The 25929-nt window shown below is 39.6% G+C and overlaps 2 protein-coding genes across 3 annotated transcripts; both read right to left on the bottom strand.

The window, feature by feature from the left end:
* Positions 1-574: 574 nt before the first annotated feature.
* Positions 575-6182, bottom strand: FFAR4 (free fatty acid receptor 4). 2 transcript variants are annotated; one of them, XM_030951527.1, is made up of 3 exons: positions 5735-6182; positions 4748-4876; positions 575-1035 (listed from the first exon to the last, which is right to left on the bottom strand). In XM_030951527.1, exons 1-3 carry the CDS (start codon positions 6161-6163, stop codon positions 628-630), a joined length of 966 nt encoding a protein of 321 aa, XP_030807387.1. In that variant the 5' UTR covers positions 6164-6182; the 3' UTR covers positions 575-627. The 2 variants fall into 2 exon arrangements, with proteins under 2 accessions (XP_030807387.1, XP_030807386.1); XM_030951526.1 differs by having other exon boundaries at positions 5630-6182.
* Positions 6183-13117: 6935 nt separating this feature from the next.
* CEP55 (centrosomal protein 55) lies at positions 13118-25734 on the bottom strand. Its single transcript, XM_030951126.1, has 8 exons — positions 25363-25734; positions 23293-23580; positions 21013-21057; positions 20129-20267; positions 17876-18189; positions 16847-16918; positions 16111-16236; positions 13118-15648 (listed from the first exon to the last, which is right to left on the bottom strand). Exons 1-8 carry the CDS (start codon positions 25543-25545, stop codon positions 15442-15444), a joined length of 1374 nt encoding a protein of 457 aa, XP_030806986.1. The 5' UTR covers positions 25546-25734; the 3' UTR covers positions 13118-15441.
* Positions 25735-25929: the final 195 nt, after the last annotated feature.

Below are 25929 nucleotides of genomic sequence, written 5' to 3' on the forward strand. Positions count from 1 at the left end.
GTCAGTGACCCTATATATCACTAATTAACTTTATTATATGACTTGCAAAGACATAAAAAATATGCATCTTTTTAAAAGAACTATTTTACACATGACAATTAACCATTTATTTATTTATTTATTCTTTACTTATTAATTCACATGTATTAAGTCCATATTTTTAATTTGAGATGCAACCAGACTAGCCATTCACTTGATGATAACACATGTTCATTACCTTGTTTCAGTTAGTCTGCTCAAACTTACATTCAGGCAGACAGTTATTGAAGTTTTTAATCAAGTTCCCTTTAAAAATTTGATTTTAAAAAAGCAGATACTTTCTGAGGATGAATATTTTCACTAGAAACTTTAAAGTACTTAATTCAACTATTTTACATTCACCAAGTTCACTGCCATATTTCTATTTATTTCAGTGTAAGAGGAGAATTCAATCCCTTAAATTAAATTATCCAAATCTTACTGAGGCAAAGCAATGAAGTCAAGAGAATTTTTTCCACAGGAATTAAAAATACATATTTAGCTTTTTTAACTCCTCCTCTGGCATGTAATACTATAACATAATGACCTATATGACCTGGGATAGCGTAGACAAAATCAAAAATGTGGCATAGCTCAGACTTTAAATAATTATCTGGTAATGAAAGACAAATGTGGCTGTTCATGTTTACTTCTTCTTGCAGTGGTTTCTGTACCTGCTCCATGCCTTTCAGGGTTCCCTGTACAACACAGAAAAATTTCCTGACATTTACGTCTGAAATAGGCAACATTATACAGAATTGGATTGACAGCAGAGTTGGCAAAAGTGAATAATGCTATCCAGAAGAAAACTGATGGCAAAATATTTAAATCTTTTTTGAAGTTCTGAATTAAAATTAAAAAAAAAATAATTATTATTGGAGTCCACATAATAAAGAAAGAGATCATCAACAGAAAAAGGGCTCGGAATAGTTTGTAGTCTTGCTGGGAAACACGAATCTGATGATGTTCTGGGTAGGCTAAACCAGCATTTAACCTTCTTCTTGATGCTTTTGTAATCTGCAGTAAAAGAGAAGAAAGCAAACTTTCACTGAAACACATTTCTACAAGTGAAAACATAAATTTTGGCACAAGATGTTTTCTTTTGAAAAGCGACTACAAAAAACCACATTGCAGAATTCATTTGTACTTTTTGTCCATGGTTCCATTTCATATGTTCTCACTTCACTAGCAATTCTTTTTCCTCTCAGCTGTGAATCCATCTCAATATTAGGCAAAGTGGTTGTTCTTTTCATGGCTCTCTACCAGTTACAAATGCTTTTCAGCATAAAACAGTCTTAATTACTCATGAAATCCCATTAAATTCAAATTATGACCTCATTTGCTCTATCTAAAGAAACCCATTGATTTTTTTCACAAATGCAAACTGGAACATAGTTAACAATCCTGTTGATGCACAAGACGGAAGGTGATCCAATTCTCTTATGGGCAGGCTGATATTATAAGGTAGGTATTAGAAGGAGCATTAATTTATTCCAATAAATTATTTAAAAATGTGAATGAGATTGTGCATTGTTTTGTGTCACACTTAGCTTTTCAGACAGTAATCACAATTGCTTTCTATGAAATCTTACAGATCGTCAGAGTCACTATAAAAATCTGTGTCTTATAAAAGCACTCTCTGATGTAATAAACTAGACTATGGGTAGCTTGGAAACCTAGTATTCACATGTGTGCATCATCTGTCATTAGGTAGAATATTGGACCTAGTGGGCTTGCAGAAAATTTGAAATGCTCTGCTCAACATCCCTGTCTTCCCTGAAGTTGGCATGGCACAATTAAGTTTGCTACATTCGTACCTCTGATGCAAAGAAATTAAAACTGAAATATCTAGCAAAGATTTGTGCTAAATCACTGAGATGTCATTTATCCCCTGCATGCATAAGGAAGGGTGTTTTCAAAAGCCTTGATCAATCAAGGCTTGATAGATCAAGGCTTTGATCAATCCTTAGCTGACTATATAGGAAGTCAAAAGGTAAGGCTTTACCTGCCACTTTTCCCTTTAGCAGAAGCTACAGGAAGGATAACATTAATACTAGCAACATTTTAACTTCCTGGTATAGGTAAAGATGAAAATGTTTAAAGAGAGTAATTTGTCATTTTGTTAGCAGTTTTCTGAATTTGTCATGGAGATAAATACTATTAAGAATCTAGACATCTTCTAAATATTTCAATAGAATGTATAAATTAAAACCCGTGAACCAAAAGTGGGTTTCTTAGCAGCTTCTGAGGCTGAGAAGGGGACAGTATCACTATCACAGCTGCTTCCCTGATTTAAAAGGAGCAGAGAATTCTGATGTCCTGAGCATGTAAAACTATTCTAGCTTGATGATCTTCTGTTGTACAATCTAGAATCCAGAAACCATGTTAATTCCTCCAAACAGCCCAAACCAAGAATTGTTCCCAGAAAGCACCTAACCTGTCTTAGTAAGAATGAAGGTTTTGCAAAATGCAAAGGACTAATATCCACTTCTAATACAGAACTAGGAAAACTGGGTTGTGTGCACTTCTCAGTCATCACTGTTCAAAACTGCTACAGAATGTCCTCATCAGATACATTTTTATCTGTCCCCTATAAATACCTTCCGTCTTTCCTGCAGGAGCTGCACAGCCTCGAACTAACAATGCAAGAGTCACCAGGACTGTGGTAAACAAGACACAGCTGCTTCTTAAGAAACTGTTCAAGAGAAATTGAGTGCCAGTGGTAAGTTGTGGATCTCTTTTTGGTCTACCCAGTATAGATACCTATCCTTGGCATCTGGACCACACTTGGACAAACAGGAACTTAGAAGTCATATATATATATAAGCATGTAACTTCCAGAACACAGACATCTTCCCTAGCTCTAGCCCCTGACAAAGTCTTGCCTGAGAGGCAGAACAATGGAAAACCAAATAAATTACAAATCATGGCATGTAATCTATAATTTTTGCCAGAGTTCTGGGAAGTGTTATGTAAAAAATAATACTCAGTTTCAGACTAAATTGTGAAGTACACATTTGTAGTAGCGTATATTTGTTAAAAAATTTCAGGTCTTGTATCTATAGTCAGTCCTCATCAACCTCATCATCATCATCCTCATCAATGTTGTAACATGAATACATGAATGCTTGGCAGTGCTTTCAGCAATTCTGACACTCATGCTACGTGTGCACTGGCATGATGGAGCATTCTCACAAAGTGAGAGTGAGTCTGTTCTTGGGAATGACTCAGGGATTGGTACATTCTCCAGTTCAGTTCTGCTTGCTTCCCGGAGAGAGAGAAGATTCAATTATATCTTGCTATGGGCCTCGAGCCTTCCTTATTTCAGGGGAAACGGTAATGTATTTTAGCATCTCTCTTAGCAAGTTAGAAAAGAAACAGGAGCAGAGCAGCACAGGGATGTCTTGTAATCCAGAATTCCAAACACTGCTTTTGGCTTCTAGCTCCCTATGTACCATTTTTTAAATAAATTTACCTGCAATCTGGAGTCTGCAAGGACAGGACTAACAAACACCATTCCTGTCCTGGCCTCTGACCAAGAACTGTGGCATCTCTTGGCCTGCAGTAATTTGCAGTTCTTTCAAAAGACTCACTCTCCAGTGAGTTACTCTGCACTCTTGATCTACCTGTACGTGGTTGCAAGTGCGTTACTTCACTAGAAGAGGCTCACCTAATGCATTTACCTCAAGATTATAATGAGCTAATACAGAAACTACAGGCTGATGACTTTTACTACAAGTTTAAGTTTGATCAATAAGCAAGGATATGTGGAGACCAGATTCTAGGTCCTTGGTTCATTTTACACCTACATCCAGCTCTGGCATGTGTATCCAGAGCCTGTTGGTGCTCAGCATTTCACCAGCTAACTCCTTGCTCAATAATCTATGTATGTTAAGGTTCCTTTCCAAAACCTATAATTTTCTTATGAGAAGTTTAATTACCCAAAAAAGGAAGCAAGGATCTTGTAGGTGCTTGTTAAAAACTAGGCATTGCAGTGACTAGTTTGAAGTGCTTGGTTTGAAGATTTCTAGATCTTTCTCACTCTGGTTTTGGGTAGTTTAAAAGGAAATTAGATGCTAATATAATGCTTGCTAGACTATAGATTGAAACTCTGTGGTGCTGGGTGGCTTGGCTTATATTTCAGCATATATGTTAAACATCATCCACTTAAAATTAAAGTGGAAGCAGATGGTTTAATTTACAGGTTTTATTTACAATATTTGAAATTGTGGAGGATTAAGCATAATCTAATGAGATCTGTGTACTAAAAACACATGCAGAAAGTCAGTAGATCAAAAAGTGGATGGCTTTTGTTCTAGTCCTGCCTTTCTCTGCTTTCTTACAAATCCCTTATGATGACTTTAGGCTCAAGGAAAGCAAAATCTAGTTTTTACTTATATCAAATGCTTGACTCTTTCAGCATTTAGGAGATTGACAGTCTTGAAATATGAACAGCACATAAATGAAGAAGTGTATTTAATACTATACATAAGAAGACAAACCATGTGTTGGGCCTCTGGTAATGTGCTGCTGAAGCATGTTCTCAATTGAAATACATAGACTGTTATGTGCAGGTTGAAATGCTTCATTTCATATCACATACTTATAATTTATTGAACAAATGTTTATTCCTTTTACATGTATTGGTATTTGGTGACAATATGCTGCTTCCTAGTGAGTTACTGTTTACTTCCCTTTGTTTACAACAAAATTTAAAGGAAAAACATACCTGTAAGATTTTGGAGTAACTGATGACAATGATGAATCCTGGTATCAGAAAGAACACAGTGGCAAAGGTCGTATCCCAGACTGTTTCTCCTGCAGTGCTGGGCCAATCCAGGGTGCAAATATGAATGTCCTATTTATAAACAATGAAGAAGAAAAGTAATATTGTACCATTATTTTCAGTACAGCATTGTTCTTATCTCCCTCTACGCTTGTGGGAAAAAATGGCTAAACCAAGACTAAACCAAGACTGTGAAAACTTTCTACTTAGACAAAGGGGTCAAGTAATATATTACTTGATGGTTTTAAAAGCCCATACAATCACAAATAGATATGTCCACAACTGGAATACTTCCATTAATTTCTTATGAAATAGTAATGGCAACTTTAAAATTGAAACTTACAGACCCTAAACTTCTTTATTTATTCAAGTGTCATGTGGGGTGCACTTTTGTATGCATTTCAAAATATTAGGCAGAAAAATCTGCGCATAGCCATTTTGTACAGAGGGAGCTGCGGCTGCAGGGCAGCTCTCCCAGGATGCTGATCCTTCGGGATGCTGATCCCTCGGTAAGGGCAAGTGAGCTGAAAAGGAGGTCTCTGAGCCGCATCGAGGAACACAAAGAGAATCTCAGCCGATGCGCGTTTCCCACCTAACGGGACGGTCTGCCGGGAGAGCGGGCCGGGGAGGCGGCGGGGGAGCTCCGGCCGCTCCTCCGGGCACAGCCTCGCACCTGCCCGGCACACAGAGCGCTGCCCGCCCCTCAGGCGATCTCCTCGCCGGCCGCTGTCCCGATCCCCCCGGCCCGGCCCGGGGGACGAGCCTCCACGGCCGTCGGTCCCAGATCCCCCCGGCCCGGCTGCCGCGCCCGGCGCTCGCCCTCACCTGGCCGGCGGGGGCAGGCAGGCGCACCACGGTGAAGAAGCAGCAGAGCGGGAGGGTGATGAGGGCGGCGAGACCCCAGATGACGAGCAAGGCGGCTGCCAGCACCTTGCGGCGGCGGAAGGCGGCGTGGCGCAGCCGGGCGATGCTGACGAAGCGCTCCAGGCTGACGGCCGACAGGGAGAGGAGGATGACGGTGCCGCTCAGGCTCACCACATAGAAGAGCAGGTGGCAAACGAAGTTGCCCAGCACCCAGGACTCGGTCCAGCGCACGACGGCGATGAAGGGCATGGCAGTGATGAAGAGCAGGTCGGCGCAGAAGAGGTTGAGGACGAGGCAGTTGGCGGCGCAGAGCCGGCGGTGCCGCCTCACCAGCAGGCAGATGCCCCAGATGTTTCCCGCCAACGACAGCAGGAAGATGAAGACCAAGGCACATGACTCGCCGATGCGCAGGGCCACCACATTGTGGCCCCTGAAGTCCGAGAAGAAGGGGAAATAGGTCTTATTCCATCCTGGTGTGCCCCCGGACACGGGCATGAGGGTGGCCAGTGGGCATGAGAGACCCACCAGGGATGGTGGCACCAGCCCTAGAGGAAGGGCTGCGCTCCCAACCACCACGGCGGCACCTGGGGTGCCCTTCCAGCACAGAGCCAGGGCATGACCGCCATCCCCCTCCCTCCTCTTCCTCCTGTCCCTGCTACCGAGGGCTCAGCCGTGCCAGCTGGGCGGTTTATGGCCCTCGCACTGCAGTGGAACAAGGAAGTGGGAGAGTAAACACGGCGGAGCTCACACAAAGGCGAGGCTGCAGTGTGTGGGGCGGCAGTGAGGGGCTGCCCAACACCTCCCTGGGCAGGGTGTGGGTCAGCACGCTGCCATTGCCATGCCCAGGCCCAGCCACCTCATCGAGTGCCACCCTGCTCAGCTCCCCAGGCAGGCCCCTGGGGTGCCAGTGACCCTGGGAGGCCACTCAGTCTGCTCCCATCCAATGGGGTAGGCATGGCATAGAAACATGGATGGCTGCCACACCACTCTGAGAGCTCTCCTCAGAAGCCTTGGATGATCAGACTAATCTAGGGTAAAAAAAAATATATATATATATATATTAAAAAAAATTAAAACAAAGAGAGGAATTTACCTATCGCCTCCTGTATTGACAGTGGCTTTTGGAAACAGCAGACCTGTGCATTGCTTGTCCTAACAGTGGAGAAGTGTCACCGACATGATTTTGGGGATCTGTTTACAAAATTCGTCTAGAATCTTGCTGGTGTTAGGAGTTTGTGCTGGAGAAGCCTGTTAAAGTAAGGCAAACCTAGAAAATACCTTATTTTCTCTGAACTTCAATTGCTAGAAGCAGTTGCTCAGATGGTAAATGAAAGTAGGGCTTTCCACTTAGGCTCTTCACTTCAGATGATTTAGAAATAGGCTGGGAGTGAAGCACGTAAATTGTCACAGACAGGCAGATAATGTCTCATAAAAGAAGATAAAATGTTTTCATAAAGTATGTAAACAGCTGTATAACTTTAGGCTGGGTGAATTCATTTGGCTGAGTGCCAGTGCAGGCGCTCAAGGATGCACTTAGAGGCTCAGTGTGTGGACCTACACCATTTGATGAGGTGAGAGTGATTCCGCGTGTATGCAGTACAAAACCGGAGTGCCACGGGGAGCAGGTGACGGGCAGTGCTTCTGCAGTACCCTGGGTGTGACCCTGCCATCAACCATTTACGCAACAGCATTAGCGGGGATTCCAGATTAGTGGGGATTCCAGAAACTTGGTCCTTTGAAGGGGCAGTCTCCTAATGAGGGATGACAAGAGTGACATCTTTCCTGGACTGCTTCCCACGTCTTTGCCTGTGCAGAATTGGTATTTATTTCAATTAGCAATAATTTCAGTTAGTGGTTCTAACTATCTATGCCATCTCATCAAACAAGGAGTTTGCAGGGCAGCCTAAACAGGTGTATGAAATGTTCCTGCTGGCTCCTGCTGACAGATGACTGTATGAAATGTGGGCACAGCATCCCCTGTTAAGGGGATGGGCTATGAAGTCAAGTGAAGACAATAAGAAAACTTGCAAAGATTGGGTCCTTTTTTCAGAAAGCAACACAAGTGACTGGCAAGTGTCTCAATATAGATACTTTATCCTACATCATTTGATGGGAGAAAAAAAATCTGCATCCATATTACAAAAATTTCAGTAAATTTGATAGACCTACTGATTTTTTATTAGCATTTTGATCAATGCTTGGCATATCTAGCCACAATTATTTTTGGCTCTGCTATGAACTGATTCTTTAAAACTATTTGTTAATCTTGAAATACAGCAACACCTTGTAGTTGCCACAACCTCACAGGCCTGGGACATTTTACAAGCTGACAGACTAGCCCCAAAGTTCTGGGCAGCTGGCAGTAGCAGTGGTGTGGTCAGCTCTAAATAATGACAGGGATTTGGAAAAGAGCAAGTGTTAATAGCCTGTGTGAAAACTTGGGAGGCATTAACAGGACAGGGGGAGCAGAGGTGAGGCAGCTGGAAATGGTAGCACAGATAAATGCAAATTTTATTATGAATAAAATATGTAGCCCCTTTGACATTAGTGGAAAGTTAAATTAGAAACTGGCCCTGTCAATTCAGAGTAAAAGTAAACATATTTGAAACAACATAGGGGAAAGGAAACAGGAACTGAAAAATACAAAGCTGCATTATTGAAGAAATTAAGATACTTTTAGTCAGGAAGGAAAGGAGTGCCAGAAGAGAGGAAGGTTTGAAGATCAGATGATGTGTGGAAGTGTCTGGGTAGATCTTTGATCTTCGTTAGAAAGGACCACCTTTTGCTTTGGTCCTTAGGTGTGAGTTACTTGGCATAGGCCTGTTGTTTGCTCAGGAGAACCAAAGTGCTGCTTTTAGTTAGTGAGTGAACTTCACACTGACCTGTGTTCAAAATCCTGTGCCTGGGGACAGCAGAGGTGTGAGGAAACATGCTGGTTTCCCTCAGGTTTGATCAAACAAGTGGGAGCTCCTTGCAGGAGCAAAAATTGTCTGATTACTCTTGGGTCTAATGGATCCATTATCTAAAAGAGCAACTTTTCCCTCCCATGAGGTACAAAAGTTGTATTTGCTGTTGGGTAGGTCTAATCATAGCAACCATCAGAACATGAAATCTGAGGAAGAGAGGAGTTGTAACCCCCACAGAGCCACTCTGGCTTTACTGTAATAGGTGGATGCTGCATGTGGTATGTGCACCACGTGCTCATGACAAGGAAGTGATTACCAGAACGCCTGGAAACCTGTTATGATTGCTTAACCTATATAATTTTTGTAAGCTATGTTTGCTTTTATGCTCAAACATGGAGTCAGCTCAGATTTCATTGCTCTAAGTTAAATGAAAGCTGCAGAGACCTCTGTGGAGGTGGTTTGCCTAACCTAGCAGGAAAAAATCTTGTTTCTTTTTTCATGGGTGTTTTCTTCATCCCTAATGAAAGCCAAACGTTTGGCCTTCTCTGTTTCAGATAAGGGCTGTGTTACCTGATACCATTAGTCAAGCTCTGCTTTTCAGATTGTTCCCCTGGCAACCATGAACTGTCGTGACAGATGGGGATCGATCAGCTTATTTATATCTTGAGCATTATGAAATATTCCCAGAGAAAGGGACCACTTAATGTGTGATTCTGGGAGATGGGAGTTCTTGTTCCATTTGGACATGGTTTAGTAAAGGTTTTTGCCTTATTTATGCATCTTTTTGCATGTAGATTGGTGTTTTAAGTCTTTGGGTGTATTTTTGTGCACCTGTATCACACTAGGTAAATAGCACTGACTTGTGTAACAGATGTATTGCACATTTAATGTTTGCTAAGTGATGTAAATTCATTTCATTAGAAAGATTGTCTCTTTGTCTTCACAAGAGAGGTTGCAAGCTTGTAGATGATTCATGCATCTGCACAATAAGATTTTTATCATAAGTTTCAACCAAGGTGAGCTTTCTATTTTCATTTATGCTCTTACATATTACACTGCAGCTGTTCTGCTTCTAAATACTATGAATCCTGTGCTTAGAAGATGTTCTACCATTGTGAGGTATGTTTCAAATACAAGTCTGTTTTGATTTATTTTGTTTTTTAGGAAGTTTTCTAACTGCTCACCCATTTTATACTTTCATATCAGTGAGCCAAAGCACTTACACCAATGTGTGAGGGACAATTTTAAACTTTTAGTGCAAATATAAATGCATCGGTTTGTTTACATATAGTAGCAAGCTCACACATTCCTGTGTCTGCTGAAAATAACTATATGCTTCACTTATCATGTGAAAAAGGAATCCCTGTTTCTTCTGGGACACGAGCAAGTCACTGTTTCTTTTGGGAAGTCTCATTTTGCTGTGGTCAGTACCCATTAGGCTGGCACGCTTCCTGGGGTAAGTGCCAGTGGCGCTGTAGTTTCAAGCTGTAGCAGCAGCATTACTAATCAAGGCCTCAGCCAAAAGCAGAGTGCCAATAATGCTGTCAGATGTGCTTTCGAATAAAAGCTGGGTCAGCTTCCAGTCATCAAGACCACCAGAAGTTTGCCAGCATCAGCATTGTGGCTTACAGTGAGGAAGAGATTTATCTCTGAACCAAATGCAAATTAAGAACATAATCCACGTAACATAGACTTCCCCTGGATGGTCACATTTTCTGTTTTGCTGCATGCTAACCAAGCTTCAGCAGAGTGAGTCAGCTCCAGCTAAACTCTAACTAAATGAGGTTGTTTCTTAACAGTCTTACAAACTCTATCACACTTACACATCAAGTCCACGGATTCATGGATTTTATCAGTGAATACAGAGTATCAGGCTGCTTTGTTTGGACATTGCAGGATCTGGTAGAACACTCTTACCAAGGACCTGAGACCCTGCATGAGTTTTTTGCAGAGTTGGATGTTAAAGTGCCAAGGTGTGCATAAAGTTACTTACATTCCTGCTAATGGGCTTTGATGCAAAGACATCAAAACAAAAGCTGAGGTGAACATCTGAAGGATTTATGAACTAAATTTGTCACCACCCTCTCATGCTCAGGAGATGTACTCAGACATTCCTTGAACACATTGGTCTGCTGGGTTGTATGCTGTGCAGAGATCACAGACACCATTGTTTCCTCTCCTTGTCAAGAATCCAGTGATTAGAGAATGCTCTTATTCATGAAGTTTAAGGAGAAACGTCTCTTTTCTTTCCCTGATGTCTCATCTTAGAAGAGTAACTTGTTGGAAGCAACAGGGGTTCTTCAGCTCCAAACTGGGAGAGCAGCTTTACTTTTAAAAGCCACATATTTCTGAAGGAAGGTCTACAGTGCCTGTCTGCTGCAAAGATTGTCTATATTGTCAGGCTTCTCCTTAGCTAGCATTAAGCTAGGGCTGGAGAAACAGAAAAGTCAATTTTGCAAAAGCAATGAAAGTTCAAATAATGCTTTAAATTCTGCTGTAAACCCTTCTGCCATTACATTAGGGTAATGTAATGGTAATCATGTTATTTCCCACACTGTTTATGGTTTTCATTATCAGTGGCCGTTTGAGATGACTGATAAGATGTGAATTGGAGCTTCCCATAAACTGAGTCTGGAAAGCATGTATGCCTTAATTAGGCTGTAGAGTTTTCTGCCTAGTTGCATGAGATAGCACTGACCCTATCAAGCTTGTTACATGGACAAAACCATCACTTTCACTGGCACAGTGTACACATTCACCAGTTTTGAATTTATGAGGAAAATTAAACCTGGTTGCACTTCCATCAAGAAGCCAGCTGGATATCACCATGGTAAGGTCCCAGGCTTCTTTCTTACAGAATATTTTGAAGCACCTTATCTTGGTCTGTCTTTTTTGGAACTATTAATTCAGTATAAAATACTGAAAATTCTGGTTGGTCATAGAGACCACCAAATGAGTGTCCATCCCTAAATGCTGGTGGGGAGCTCTGTTCCAGGTCTGAAGGGGGACTTCATGGATACACATCCTATTTGAAGTCTGTTTTTTTTGCAAGGACGCATTTGACATTGACAGTGTTAGAAGAGAATTTACATACGTGACTGCTCTAGAGCAGTCATGTTTCTCACTGGCTGCTTGGCCAGCTCCCACTCAGGACACCAGCTTTCTGAGTTCTCCACGTGGAGCACCTTATGGAGGGGAGCCTAAAGACCCCAAATACCAAAGTACCAGACACCATGGTGCTGTTTGTTAAAACAATGTGGGAATTATGCACTTCCCAATAATCAGGAATTAAGTGACATCAAGCTGTGCCTGTGTCATTTATCTTGTTTTTCAGCAGGATAGTGATGCATGAGTGCAAGTATTGATTTGAAGCAGTATTTTTTGGTATTCTTTGTCTGCTTAGGCTATAAGTTCATACAGACATAGGAATACCAGTAATTTTCCAGTTGAGAAACATGAGATTAAACTGTTTTAATGACTTCTGGTACTGTAGCTACTAATTTAGCATGTAGTGAAATAATACTACATGCTAAAGAAAAAAAATGAAGAGTCAGTGCAGGACCATTGTGGCTTTTTTATTTAAATCTTATAGTGTCTTTTTTTCTTGCAGGTCTTTATGTGCCATTAAAATGGGGCTTCAAGGCGCTGTGAGAAATCGGTGGCTGATGTCCCTGAGCCAAGGCAGCCTCGCCTGTCAGGGATGGTTTAGGTAGTTACATAAGTGTCCCCATAAATCTCCAGTGGTGGAGATTTTACAGCCTCTGTAAGCAATGTGTTTCACTGCTTATCTGCTCCTACCACCAGAAAGATTTTCCTTATCTGTTGCAATTTTGAACATGTTACTCTTTTCATTGAGCACTGGAAGACTTATTTTTCTTTCCTCTGTATGAAATTGTAATTTTTTCTAGACTGGATAAGCCTGGCTCTTCCATGAATTTGATCAAAAATCTGAAAGACTTCTACTACATTCATATTAGTCTGAATTGTTCTTGAAGTACAATACTCAAAATCAAGATAACCTTGTGAAAGACTGGTATCAAAACTGAGACTAAAAGCTACACAAGCAAGTAGGGTATTACAAGTTGATTCATGGATCTACGAAAAACAACAGAGCTATCTTTCAGTTTTTATTTCACAAGCAGCTCTTCTTACAGAAAAAAAAATGGGGAGTTTTAGCTGTCTTTCCAGCCACCCAACATTGCATCAAAACCATTTAATTTGCTTAAAAAGAACAGTGTGAAAGCTAGATTTATAAATACACTACTCCAGGTAAACCATTGTATTAGCCCCCAACTTCCCTAGATGAACAGCTTCAAATAATGCAGTCTTTCTGGTAGGTTGAAATTCAATTACTTGAAAGGCACATAACAGAAAAAGGCTCCTGAAATTGTAAACCCAAAGTCCTTGAAGTAATGAAAACATTGCTGTTGCTTCCTGCCTTACCAAGAACTATACTGACAGCTAATTAATTCTTACCAGTAAGGTGAGCATGTTAGGCACAAACTTCTCTTCTCCACATACAACTATAGAGAGGAGCAGCAGATCTCCTTTGTTAACTTTGAGTGAAAAAAAAATTTCTGAGATTTCTTAGCTTCTAAGGAATGGGAAAAAAGTAGTGTTATGATTTGCATACCTTATGAAGTTGGAGGTTTATAGTTGGTTTTAATTACATGTAGGTGATGACAATAGTATTTGTGGGTCTGCTTTCAGTGTTTTACTTTACTGGAATGTCATGTTAGTATTTTGCAACATATACCACAATAATGACCTGTAAAAATTTATCAGCAACGGGGTTTTTGTGCTTAGGTGTAAAATTTATCAGGTAGGACTAAATCCATTGTTAAAGTTCAGAAAAGGTGGAATGAACAAAACTTTTTAAACGTTATCACATTATGAACTTTCCGAGTCTCCCTCTACAGTACCAGTTTCTAATGCAGAAGTGTTTTATGCTGATTCAAGAAAGCCTCAGAACTACTGAAGAGTTCTGACCTGTAGTAGGCAAATCTATTTCATTTATAATACATAAAAGATGAGGATTTCGTTTTGCAGAAACTATGCTGAGTATGCAACTGAGAATAAAATACTAGCTGATTAAGGTGTTGTTCAAAGACAAACTTAAACTTTTAAAAGTAGTTTAATTATAAATTAAAATTGTTAGGCTGTAATGAAAAGCATAGTTATCATCCTGAACGAAAAGATTTTTAAAAATATATGAAATTAAGACAATTTCCCTCATGACAAAACCTTGAGATTCTGAAGCACAATTTCTCTTTTACTCGTTAGTTTATCATATCTTTAGTCAGAAAATCTGTTGCTAGCAATTGAGCAAATTGTCAAATACAAAGATTAGCCTGAGACACAATCGGTGAAATTGAAAAGTGGATAGAGAATGGCTAATACAATAAATCTGGCAGATATTTCACATATGAAGATAATACCTTTTAGTATTTTCTATCTCATGAGTACTGGATTTAATTGAGAATAACATCACTTGATACTATCAGTTGTTTTCAATAAATTGGAAAACATCTTCATATTTAAGAATAAGATTTAACCTTTAGGGATTAAGGTGAACATTATGAGTAAAAGCATAGTTCTGCAGCAATGCACGATGGAGAAAGCTGACACCAGCTAGCAATCAGAATCAGCAGGCCAGAGAAAGAAACACCTTGGGTACCTGTGTGTCCTCAGCAAACCACAAACTTGTAAAATGCACAAATTTATTCTTAACTAGTGTATCTTTGTAAAATTTCCCCATTTTAATAATTTCCACAGAAGTAACTTCTTGTTGGGATTTCACTACATATGCAAGGAACAAAATGCTCACAACACATTCCAGTTTACAGTAAGTGCTAGAGAAAAATACCACTGCAATTGCAAATCCATTAGGGATTTTTTTTGCCAGAATTTTCTAATTTGTTGCCAGAATTTGTCATTAACTCATGCTTCATATTAATGCCAAAATACAGTGACACTCCAAATACACTGGAGCAATTTGTTAAAAACTGCTTAGATTTGTCAAATCTAAGGTTGAATAACTGACATTTCCCAACTTAAACCTCTAAAACACAGAAGCAAAACAAGTTTAATTCAGCATAATTCTATATGCAAAATTCAAAAATGGCCTCTGACATTGTCTGAAATATAAACTTTCTTTGGCACCAAGGAAGTTTTTGTTTGCTATGAAGTTTGTTTTTCTGAGGTTAAACCTTGGTCAGCATTTTAGTCATCCCTGATGGTGGTTCAGGATAATCAGCTACTTAAGATTGATGGTTTGAACATCAATCTTAAGCAGCAAAGATCTAACATGGCCCTCCTGAGTTTTTATGTATCAAGATGTTGATATTCCACATATATATGATATATAACACATGTATGTATATACTAAACACACTACACATATATACACACACCATGTATAAATAAATATATATATATATTTAGTGCACCTATGAGGGCCAAAAATCTTTTGCAGCTATTCTTGTCAGTTAAGGTACAAGCACAATGATCAGGATTCAATAACCAAGAACTGGGTATGCCAAAACTAAAATACAGTCTGACACAATAATTGTGCTTTTACTATTTCCTACATTTAATAGTGCAAAAAAACCCCATCAGTAGTTTACTATTTAAAATATTCCTAACTCTAAAAATATTTCTGTTTGCAATTAGAAAATGCAGTAGCTGTTTTGCAAAAACATGAGGTAAAATACTAAGGCCAAATTATAATGTTAATACTATTTTTTGTGGAACTGAATTATAAAATCAGCAGTTGTTTATACAACTGCAAGAAAAAAGCTTTAAAAGATCTTTTGCCAGGCATATTGGCAGCATATATGTAGCAAAGATAGTTACTCCACTTGGAGCTCAAGCTGTACAGAAGTCAATGTGTGCTAGTAATTCTCTATGCTGGCTCGTTGGATATAGCACTTTACATTTGGGACACTCGAGAAAACTTTCATCAAGGCAGCTGGAATGTTTCAGGGGAGGACTTCTGTCATATGTGGTCAGCTTCTTGTCAAATACAGCTTGCAAGTCTTCTTGTGATTCCATATGTCCAGATTCCCGGAGTTTCTGGAAAAGGAGGAGCTTCACTGTAAGACTGGGACATGCACACGCTAATCAAACACTGTAGGAAAATATATTAAAGGCTTGATGGCACACAATCCTTGGGTGTGTTACAGCACTAAGGACTGTGCCCTGTTCACCAGCAACAAGTGTGAGTGGAAGCACACTGCATCTTTGTCATGGTGCAACAGATAAAACTGGGTGACACACGGATACAGAGTACAGAGCATTCCCTGCTCAGCACCCTGCCTGTTCTGGAGCTGCTGCTGCACTGCTCCTGCTCCGTGCTTGCTGCAGAGCAAAGCAGAGCCTGCCTGGCTTGCACAGGGCTCTGCACCTGGGGAAACGGACGTAAGGGATGCAGGGACACTTACTCAGGGTTTGAAACAAGATCCCAAAGCAAGAAGATGTATGTTTTCGCAAAATCCCTGACTGAATTCACCTGTGAGTTGAATATTCAGTACATACCAGGGGTTCCAGACGGGTTATTTTCTCCTTGGCCTTGCGCAGCTCCTTGAGAACATGGTTTAACTCAAGCTTCAGGTTGTGGCGATCAAGCTTCCCGTTCTCTAAGTCTGTGGTACATATCTGGATCTGGCAGCCCAACAAAGTGAAAACTTAAAGTCAAAGTTAGTATGAATTGGGAGGGATATTTCCCATTTATATATTTAAAGCCAGTTTTGCTCTGCAATGACATCTTAAAATGGGATTAAAAGGAAAATTTAAATGGAAAGCTAAAAATTGCCGTTGCTTTCATTACAGTGAAATTCACACGTCCCCAGTTATTAAAATCTCCCTTAGAAGATGTACAGTTATTTTCATTGGAGGGTGTTTCAATTTCAAATAAAGAAAATACAAAATATGGCAATGCAATTATTTCTATATCAAAAATATATTGCTAAACTTTAATTAGGGGATTAGTTTTAGGATGTTTCCTGTGCCTTATCTGAGGCTTTACCTGTTTAATAAGTGATTGTGGAGAAAACAACATCAGGTTTGATCATTCCCTCTTATCAGTACAAGGTTACAGATTTTCCCCCTGACGTCAAAATTTTTGAAAGCATCAAGAGATTATGTACAATTAAATATTCATGCCTAGCATTACTTTATTTGATATACTAATCATTCTTAAATATGAAGTTGGTCTAGAAAGACTCTGTGCCTAACACATTAAATATCAGCATTTTAGCACATAATTGTGTACCTGTTGTTCCAACAAAGCTATTCTTGTGTGTTCTGCCTCCTGTCTGAGCAATGATTTACGAAGAAGCTGCACCTACAAGGCAGATGAACACTTGTAACAAACGGCATCCATATACAATAGTTAATAAGCTTAAAAAGAATTAATTTATAATGAGATGGAAGCAAATTCTTACATTCCAATGCCAAGAGTAAATGTGTGCCTATTTATGCAAGAACAAAACTCAATTCAAATCACTACTTCCCCAAGGAAAACCCTAGTGAAAAATTATTATTGCACTGAGAAGGAAGAATACAGGATGATGTTATTGTTAAAAAAAGAAACAAAAAATGGAAGCCTGGTGATTGCCAGGATGCTGACAAAAATATACTCACAAAACCTATGTTTGTCTTTACATGATATGATCTTAAAAACAAACAATGCGATTTTTTTAAAATAAGAGAACAAGTTTAAGAGAAAGTACTACATTATGATTAAGTAAATACATACATTAAAATATCCTCTGCTTTCAGCATACATCAACTTTTATGATAATGCTGTTGTTCAGCTTCAAAAAATAAAATAAAATAAACATATTTTAATCATTATTAACCTGTCTTTAGAGAGCTTAAGTGTTGTTCTGCTTTTGGCCTACTTTAGTGTCTAGTAAATTTTATTCTCGTATTTCAAATATCAGTTGCATTTTAGCTGCCAGGTGACAGCAAATATTAGTGGCATTCCATAGTTAGGAGCACATGATAAAATGATTTTTTACCTTTCTTGTTCTCATTTATTATTAGTCTTAAGGACGAACTATATTAGAATCAATTCAGTACTTTCTCCCTTCTCTTTTGTGTCCCTTAAGTCTAGGGAAATAAATGAACAAAGAAGTTTCTGCTTTAAACAATTCAGTTTTAACCACAAGAACATGAGTCTAGATCTATGTGAAGAACAGTTACCAGAGAGAGAGATGGTCCATTCTGATTAACTATGAATTTTTATCTCTCTTGATTCTTTGCTAATGATCTCAAACCTCCAAATCCATCCACATACCTGACATAAAAGATCTTCAGACTTTTCTTTTTCTTCTCTGAGCTGTTCTTTGAGAGTTTCATTTTCCTGTTTTAGTCTTTGTGCTTTCTCCTTCATTGTATTTTCATTTTCTTGAGTCTTCATTTCAGCAAGCTGTTGTGACTGCAATAAGGCATTTAAACTCATCATTTCCCCTTGCGTTTCTTGATATGTCTTTTTAAGCTCATTAAGCTCAGATCTCAGCTGGGTTATGGTGCGTCTTTCAGTCTCAGGATCTCTCTTAGCAGTTAGGAACAGCTGGTCACAGTATTCTTGCTTTTCCTCTTGTGGATGACCTTAATGATCAGAAATAATTGAGTTAGTAATGTGAAAAAAAAACCCACTTAAAAATCAGAGCACTAAATCTTGAACAGCATTTTAAGGTTTATTAATAGAAATTGACATAGTAGGCTATTGCACAGCTCAGATTAGAAGCAAACTTTGGTTGAAACAGCTTTCAGTATTTGTAACACATTAAGTCTCCTTACCAATACACTCACTGCATATTGGTAGAAAACACAGTTCTTCTAAGGCATCATGCATTATACTGATACATGGGAATCTGACCCAAAGACACTGGATTCCTACTTCTATTTTTAGGCTCTTTAGCCAAGCTGCTGGCATTACTCCCTCCCCTAAAGATACCCTTGGGGATGTGATAGATTCTACTTCAACCTTTTTGACCAAAGCCAGACCTTCTACTGTCTTTTGCAGACCATCTTTTCCAAATAGTATGCCATCATTTACTTCTAAATAGTAAATAGAAAGGACTATGACAATTCTTTTGATTAAAAGTGCTTGCTTCCTGGGTAGCAACTATTACTTAAACCAGGGTTAGAAAATTTCTGCTTGTAGACCCAAGAAAAGTTTAATAAGTAGGAAAAAATTAAGAGGCAGACTGCAAAAATTCATGAGCAATACAAAATATGTGTAGAAGCAGAATGAGGAAAGCAGAATTTCATGGGCTTTGCTGATTTTTGGCACTGTAAATTTTGTGACTTTGATAATTTTCCTATTGAAGACTTACCCTAATTATTCAAAGTGTAATTTACTAGGGAGAGTTTCCTGCTTGAATGTTCTCCCTTCCCTCAGCTATGAACTAAGCCCTATCTTCTCATTAGCAGAACTCCTTTATAGGGCAGTGACATCCTCAGAGAAAGGCCAAGTTTTTCCACAGAAAAAGTTTTCATATATATACTTCCAACTTGTATAGCTAGGTTCTTAGAAACTTGGATTTCTGCTACTGCTAGCTGCTTAAAGAGAAGAACTTTCTTACACCCTGACTTTAAGTCTCCTGGTTGCTCTTGTGGCAAAGCTTTGACTGCAGTAACTCTGTGGAACATTTTCTGGTGAGCTGAGTCTGCTTCCCTCTAAAAATACTGCTCATAGAGTTCTGAACAGCACCGAAACAAGCTTGTGATGATATTTCAGTGTTTTCCAGAAAGAGTCAAGCAGCAATACAGAAACCAAGCCACTGCCCATGAATTACTAATGGCAAGTCTGTGGGTATGCTCTTACTCCACACAATGTTTGTTCTGTTTAGTGAATTTACCTTGCAGGTCAGTTACAGAATGTATGAAATCAATAATTTGGTAATAAGAAAAGCAAGTCAATGCCTTCTGGTTCTTCTGCTTAATATGATTTTAATTTTATTAATTCTGAGAGGGTGTGCCTTATTGAGGAACTGCACAGCAAGGAAGTGAGCTAGAGGTGGCCAGATCGTTATTGTGAAACACTGCTTTGGAGAGGTGCCAAAACCTATCACAGGTTTTCTTGCCCTGTAACAACTGTTCAGCTGAGTAAAGAACATGGCAATCTTGAGTCATTTTTATAATATTTATTTTGAAAAAAGTAAATTTAGAAAAATCTGATCCACACCTAGCTAATAAATCCTTAATGCTTCCATTATGACTATTGAAAGTGTACTTTGAAGGATGGGAGACGTACATCTATTTGCCTCAACACTTTCCACAAATAGAGAGGTTGCTAATAGAGTGTCAAGGCTGTTAAAACCATCTTTGAAGTGGATAAGAACAGGAAGTACTCTTGGTCAAATAACATAGATAGATAACAGGAAGCAGAGGAATATTATTTAACCGAGTTTTACCATTAAGCAGCCAAAGCGACGAGAACAAAGTCTTGATTTTAAGTGTGCGAGAATTTGTTTTCAGAAAATTTAATTCCATAGATAATTATGGTTTGGGTCACTTGTGGGAGTAAAAATGAAGTTGATACCTTCTGAATTTGATTTAGATTCTTGCTGGCTAACTATTTCTGCTTTCTGTTCAAGTTCAAAGATCCTTCCAAGCAGTCCCCTCACATATGCTTCCCGTTGCTGGTCATACAGTAGCCACTGCTGATTTTTCTCAAGAGCCTTCATAACAAGAAACAGAAGAACAACAAAAAAGTTCTTAAGGCAATTAATCAGCTTTTAAAAGTATTTGTCTTATGTCTTCAAAATATTAGAAGTTATTAAAGATAAGCTAGATAGGACTGCTGCAAATTGTAGTAATCTATACAAAAAATAAATAAATCCATCTTCATTTGGAAAGTTAATTCAGGATGCTGAGCATAAGTTAAAACTGCAGCAATGGGAAAATTACTTAAAGAACAAAGGCTTTCATGAGTCATGCCTAGATTATGAAGAATTAACTTTTCAATCTCAAATATAAATTAAAATATAAAATAACAGACCTTGAAAATGTAATAAAATAAAACTGTACCATTGCAATTTAATTTGTAAGAACAAGGACATGGATTTTTTAGCTGCTTGGCTCATTGACTTACTCAGTTTGGAAGGGACCTCAGGAGGTTTCTAATCCAACCACATGCTATCCCAAGCAGTGTCAGGTTCCTAGAGGCTTCTGAGTTGTCAGCAACCACTTTGTTCTGATGTTCTAAGCAAGGTCTTTCAAAGATGATGGAAATCTTAATTTTTTCTTTTGCAAGTTTTTTGGTTTTTAAATTTAAATTATTGCCTTCTCACAAAATCATTTTAGGGATTATATTTTAGAGAGAAACATACCCTCTGAGGTCCCATACTACCCAAAATATACATGATGATAATTTACATTCTTCTGCATCTCAATAGAGATGGTTGAAATTTACAGGAAACTTACATCTTTCAATTGTCTTTCAATTTCAGTGCTGTTTGTTGCAGCTTCCTGCGGACAAAGAACAACTTGTTAGTGTTGTTTAAAACAGATGGCTGAAACAGCCAAGCTACTCCTGTACAGCTCTTAATCTCACATAAATAGCATAAGAATATTTTAAAAATTAAATCAGATGCATTTAAAAAATAAAACAGATTTGCCTTTTGTGTTTAAAGATGTTTATAGTTGGTTGCTGGTTTTTTTAAGGATCCAAGTTATGTAGAAAGCCATTTCAGATATTTAAAATAGACTCTTCTGCAAAATATGGGACAAAGATTTACATGGAATTTATTCCATAAGTCTGCAATTCATAGTTACATTAAAACATTTCCTAAGGAAACCATAATGTATTTTCTGCTGAACTGCTATCTTGGAAGTCCTGAAGGGTGTTCTGCAAAGAGGTTTTGAAAAACGAAGATATTTAAGGGTATTATTTAAGTACACAAGAAGAAGTAAATGTTTTTTTCTATTTTTGTATCCTCATACATTTGATAATGACCCAGACATACAGGAGGAGTTGGGGAAAGCCAGAGACCTTGATGCTTCCCTGAGATAACAGGAAGACTGTGAACATTGGGGAAATCATGCAGGCCTGTCTGCAAGCACAAGGACAAAGTGCCTGATTTTCTGAGCCTGATCCCCAGCACAGTGAGTATGACTTATGTATGAGTAGGAGACTTCTTGAGAGCCATCTAAAACTGGACAGCAGTTACACAGTCATGTTTTCTCCCACTCTAACATGTAACTTCTCTGCAGGATACAAAGTGGTTATGAAATTGTGTATGTATAAGTCAGAAGGAACTTCAGAGAGAAAAAAAATGTACATTACTTCCCAAATCCAAAGTACATTTTTTCCAACATTTTTCTATGGATCTTGGAACATGATTCACAACAGAATTTATAGCTGAAAAATACAAAACTTTGAATGTAATTATTAAACTTAAACACTTCCCAATAAAAATAGGACTTAGATACACTGAACTCGTTTCTATGAACATCAGAGTCCTGCCTCAGTAAAAACTTTCTGAAAATTGTGCCATAAAACTGTTGTTTCCATTTCAGAGCTAGTATGCCACCTAGCAGTTTCAAGCAGCATTGCTAGACTTGTTTTCAAGTTCTCCAAGACATCCAGTAAACATCACTGTCCTCTGTATATAAATCAGTTAAAATTTTAAAAGAAAACTACAGTTTTAAAGTAATACATATTTTGGTGGTTTATTGACAAAAATATAATGAAAACCTGTTGACTTAATACACATTTTAACACCTCTAATGAAGTTCAAAATATCTTAAAATTTAAAATAAATGCATTGCATTTAAAGTGGTATTTCTCAATAAACTGCATTATTGGAAGTAATATATATACATTTGTTACCATTCAAAAATAGTAGATGAAGATATTCTGTTATGTATTTGGCTATAGCAGAATTTCTAGAAATTGCTCAACTCCCGCGTGGAGTGGAGGGAACCAGCACCATCTGCAGGTCAAAAGCTGGAAAAGAAAGACTTAGAGCCGTGTATTTTTAGGCACCAGTACGTAAACAACTTCCCTGTGCCCCTCATAGAGTCACTACTGCATTTTCCAAAGATTATTAGAACAGGGCAGGGGTGGAAAAACAACTGTACAGTCCTAAATGGACTTGTAAACCCTGCCAAGGGTTGGCACCATACCTATTGACCACTTCGCTGAGGAGAAACTCAACATTCCTGTCCTATCATGTGCCACATTGAAGAATTTACCATGTGTGATGCCACAGAAAGTAAAGACAATTAGTTTTAACAACTGAGACACAAATGAGGATTCATATCATAAGATATTCTCATGACTGAAGCTGAATTAGGTGAGGAGCTTCGTTTGTCTTTATTAGTGCCCCATATCTCTTATCACTGCTGCCTTCTCGCTCTGTCTAATCACTGAGCACACAAATCTGAGAAGGGCACAGTGCCTGCCTAAGCAGCAGTGGATCATCCCAGCAGTATCACAGCTCACACTACCTGTGTGTGACCTTGAACTAGAGACCCTGCAACACAGCAGGAGAGAACTCCCTCCCCAGCTATAATGCCTGAAGTGTGCTCTCTGTTCCTCATTTGGAGTTCCACCTGGGTACCATCTCTCTTCATACAAGAATATTTCAGCATGCAACACAGCTTGTAAGAAAATTAAAAAACATCCTATTTTATAGCAGGTATTGGTGCTTAGTGGGCACAAAACCCAATTTGCAACTACAGTATTTCTTCAGTGCTTACCTGGGATGCCTGAGAAGTACTACTGGCTTCATTCTCAAGATCAGAGCATTTTGCCATGACTGCAGACAAATTACATTTTAACCTATTAATTTCTTCTGATAGAGAACAAAGTAACTGTTCTCTTCTTTCTGCTTCCTTTGTTTTTTCCTCTAGTTGATTTTGTAGTAAGGACACTTCACTAGTCTTGGTTTTGGACCTAAGCTTGTCTTTCAGGTTTTGGATTTCTCTTTCCTTCTCTCCAAGAAGATGGTTGTATTTTTCTTTTTCTTTCTCAAGTGAAAGTATTTTCTAAATGAAACAGAATAAAAAAGAGTAAATGTTAGTCTATGCATCAAATGCATTAGCAAGTACTTTAAGATTATCTGAGCAGCAGGGTCTAGTGTTAGAACAAGGTGATCTTTAAGATCTCTTCCTACCCATCCCATTCTATGATCTTATGATTCTATGATAAGAATATCTCACTTTCAAAGTTATCTCTTAGCCTTTAATTAGCTGAGAAAATTACTTTTAACTCAAAGAAGACAATACTGTAGTGATCATCTGAAAAATATCAAGTGATAGTAAAAGCAGTCTGAAATAGACGAAAATGAGAGATGCAAAGAGCCAAGTTTCACAGGCTTGGTATGTACTCAGTTTTGAATAAAGATCACTACAGTATATGACCCTAAAACAAAAGCAGTTCAAGAACTCCAAAACACTTCCAGCAAAGAGGTTGGTGCTACCTTTCTTAGTATATTTCTTAGATATTTGGTTGCTTTTGGGAAGCAGCAGAGCCTTCTTGCAAACTACATGACAGTGAGTTACAGAGGAGTTATAATAAAGCATTCAGGAGAAGAATCCTATTTTCCATGTTACCTGGCCCTGTAGTTTCAAAATGTGTTTTAGTAGATATTTTCAACATGCACTCTTTTTCCAGTAGGCCTCTAGCACAGGTATTCATTACACACAATTATTACTGCATTTAGGATGCCATGGGGCTCTGCATGAACTTCAGATGTGATAGCATTTAATTCTGCTGAGAAAGGCTCATGTTGAAATCCTGCATGTTGACATCAAGGCATTAGAAAGAAAAACTGAAAGCAAGTGATTTTGAGAGAGCCTCATTTAGGGAGTGGTTGAACACCACCACTCACTAAAATTAAAGTAGTGACATTGAAGAGTATCTGGTGTATCTAACACGATGGTGATTTTGCACCTGTTTTTCCTAGTTTATGGGAAACCAGTATTAAGTAACCAACACTGAGCCAACAGCAAACACCAACAGACCCAGCAAATACACTAAGGAATCTAGCCAGAACTGTGCATGAGCTGCCCAGCCATAGCTCATCCTTGGCTTACGACTTTTCAACTGATGTTGTGGCACAGACACATGACAAGCTCTTTCATTTAAAAAAGTGGCCTAGAAATATTAGTAAGCCTAGTCCACATGAGTTGTATCCTTTTCTAGAGTCCATCTAAAGTTTCCCTATCCTTCTGGGAAGCCTGACAGGCTGTGACTAGGTCACCTAATAAGCCTTGAACTTCTCTCTCTGCAACCACAGGTTTACGTCGAGTGGAACAGTCATATAGACATACAGATGCTTCAATACCTTGCAGTGTCTTCGTTTCTGCTCTTTAGCTGCCATGGAAGAATAATGTAACAACCCAATTCCAGTTTCATTTACCTATAGCTGAGTGGGAGCTTGACAATTCAGTTCAAACAAACACTCTGCACTTTTAGGCATGTTCTTAATCAAATGTTTTCAAACGTTAAGCTCTTTGCAGGAAGTGCTTAAAAGACTTCTCTGAGACGTGTTCTATTGGACACATGAGGACAGGTCTTAATGGACTAACTGGCATCTCTGGCCTCAAGTCTTTGTATTTACCAGCCTTGGCAGATGAGTGTGATTTTATTAGCTCAGCTGTCATTGAAAAATATCTGAGAAAGTATGAAACAAAAAGTTTGTCTGAACTGACACTACGAAACCAGTTGTGACATCAAAAGTTTTGAGAGGAAAGGTGGGGCTCCTGCTGCCGGGTGCCGTACCCGTGGGACACGGCCCGCGCTGGCTCAGGGAGAGCCCGGCTCACCTGCAGGAGCTCGCTCCTCTCCGGCTCCGTCATTCTGCCTTTGCCCGTGGCCACCTCCTCCATGGACTTCCCCGGGGCAGCGCCCTCCCGCTTCCCCTTCTCGAGCCCACCGTCAGCTCTGGAGCTGCCAAGCTTCAGGCCCCTCTTGGCAATAATTCGCTCTATGGCGGTCTTGGCGTCCATCTCTAGGCGCCTGTACAAACCGAACGAGGCGCTACGGAACAGCGATCCCTTCTAGCGGGCAGGACAAGGCTTCCGACAGCTGGAGGCGAGCGCAGGCGGCGCGGGCCTTCCCGGCTCCCGCGGGGCTCGAGGGGCCGCGAGTCACGGCGCGGGGGCACGGCCCGGCGGCAGCTCCGTCCGGCCCCGGCCCGTGCCGCTTCCGGGAGTTTGAATCCCGCGGCTCGGGGCCGTCACTTCCGGGGTTTCCGGATGGTGCCCGCGGGCGGTGGCGGCAGGGGCGGTGTCCCCTCATGTCGCCGCCCCCTCGTGTCACCGCCCGGGCGGTGCTGTCCCTACCCGGGGCTCACCGCCGCGGCGGTGCTGGGCCAGCAGCGGGCTGCCGGG

This window comes from Camarhynchus parvulus, chromosome 6 (assembly GCF_901933205.1).
Source record: "Camarhynchus parvulus chromosome 6, STF_HiC, whole genome shotgun sequence".
Taxonomy (NCBI): domain Eukaryota; kingdom Metazoa; phylum Chordata; class Aves; order Passeriformes; family Thraupidae; genus Camarhynchus; species Camarhynchus parvulus.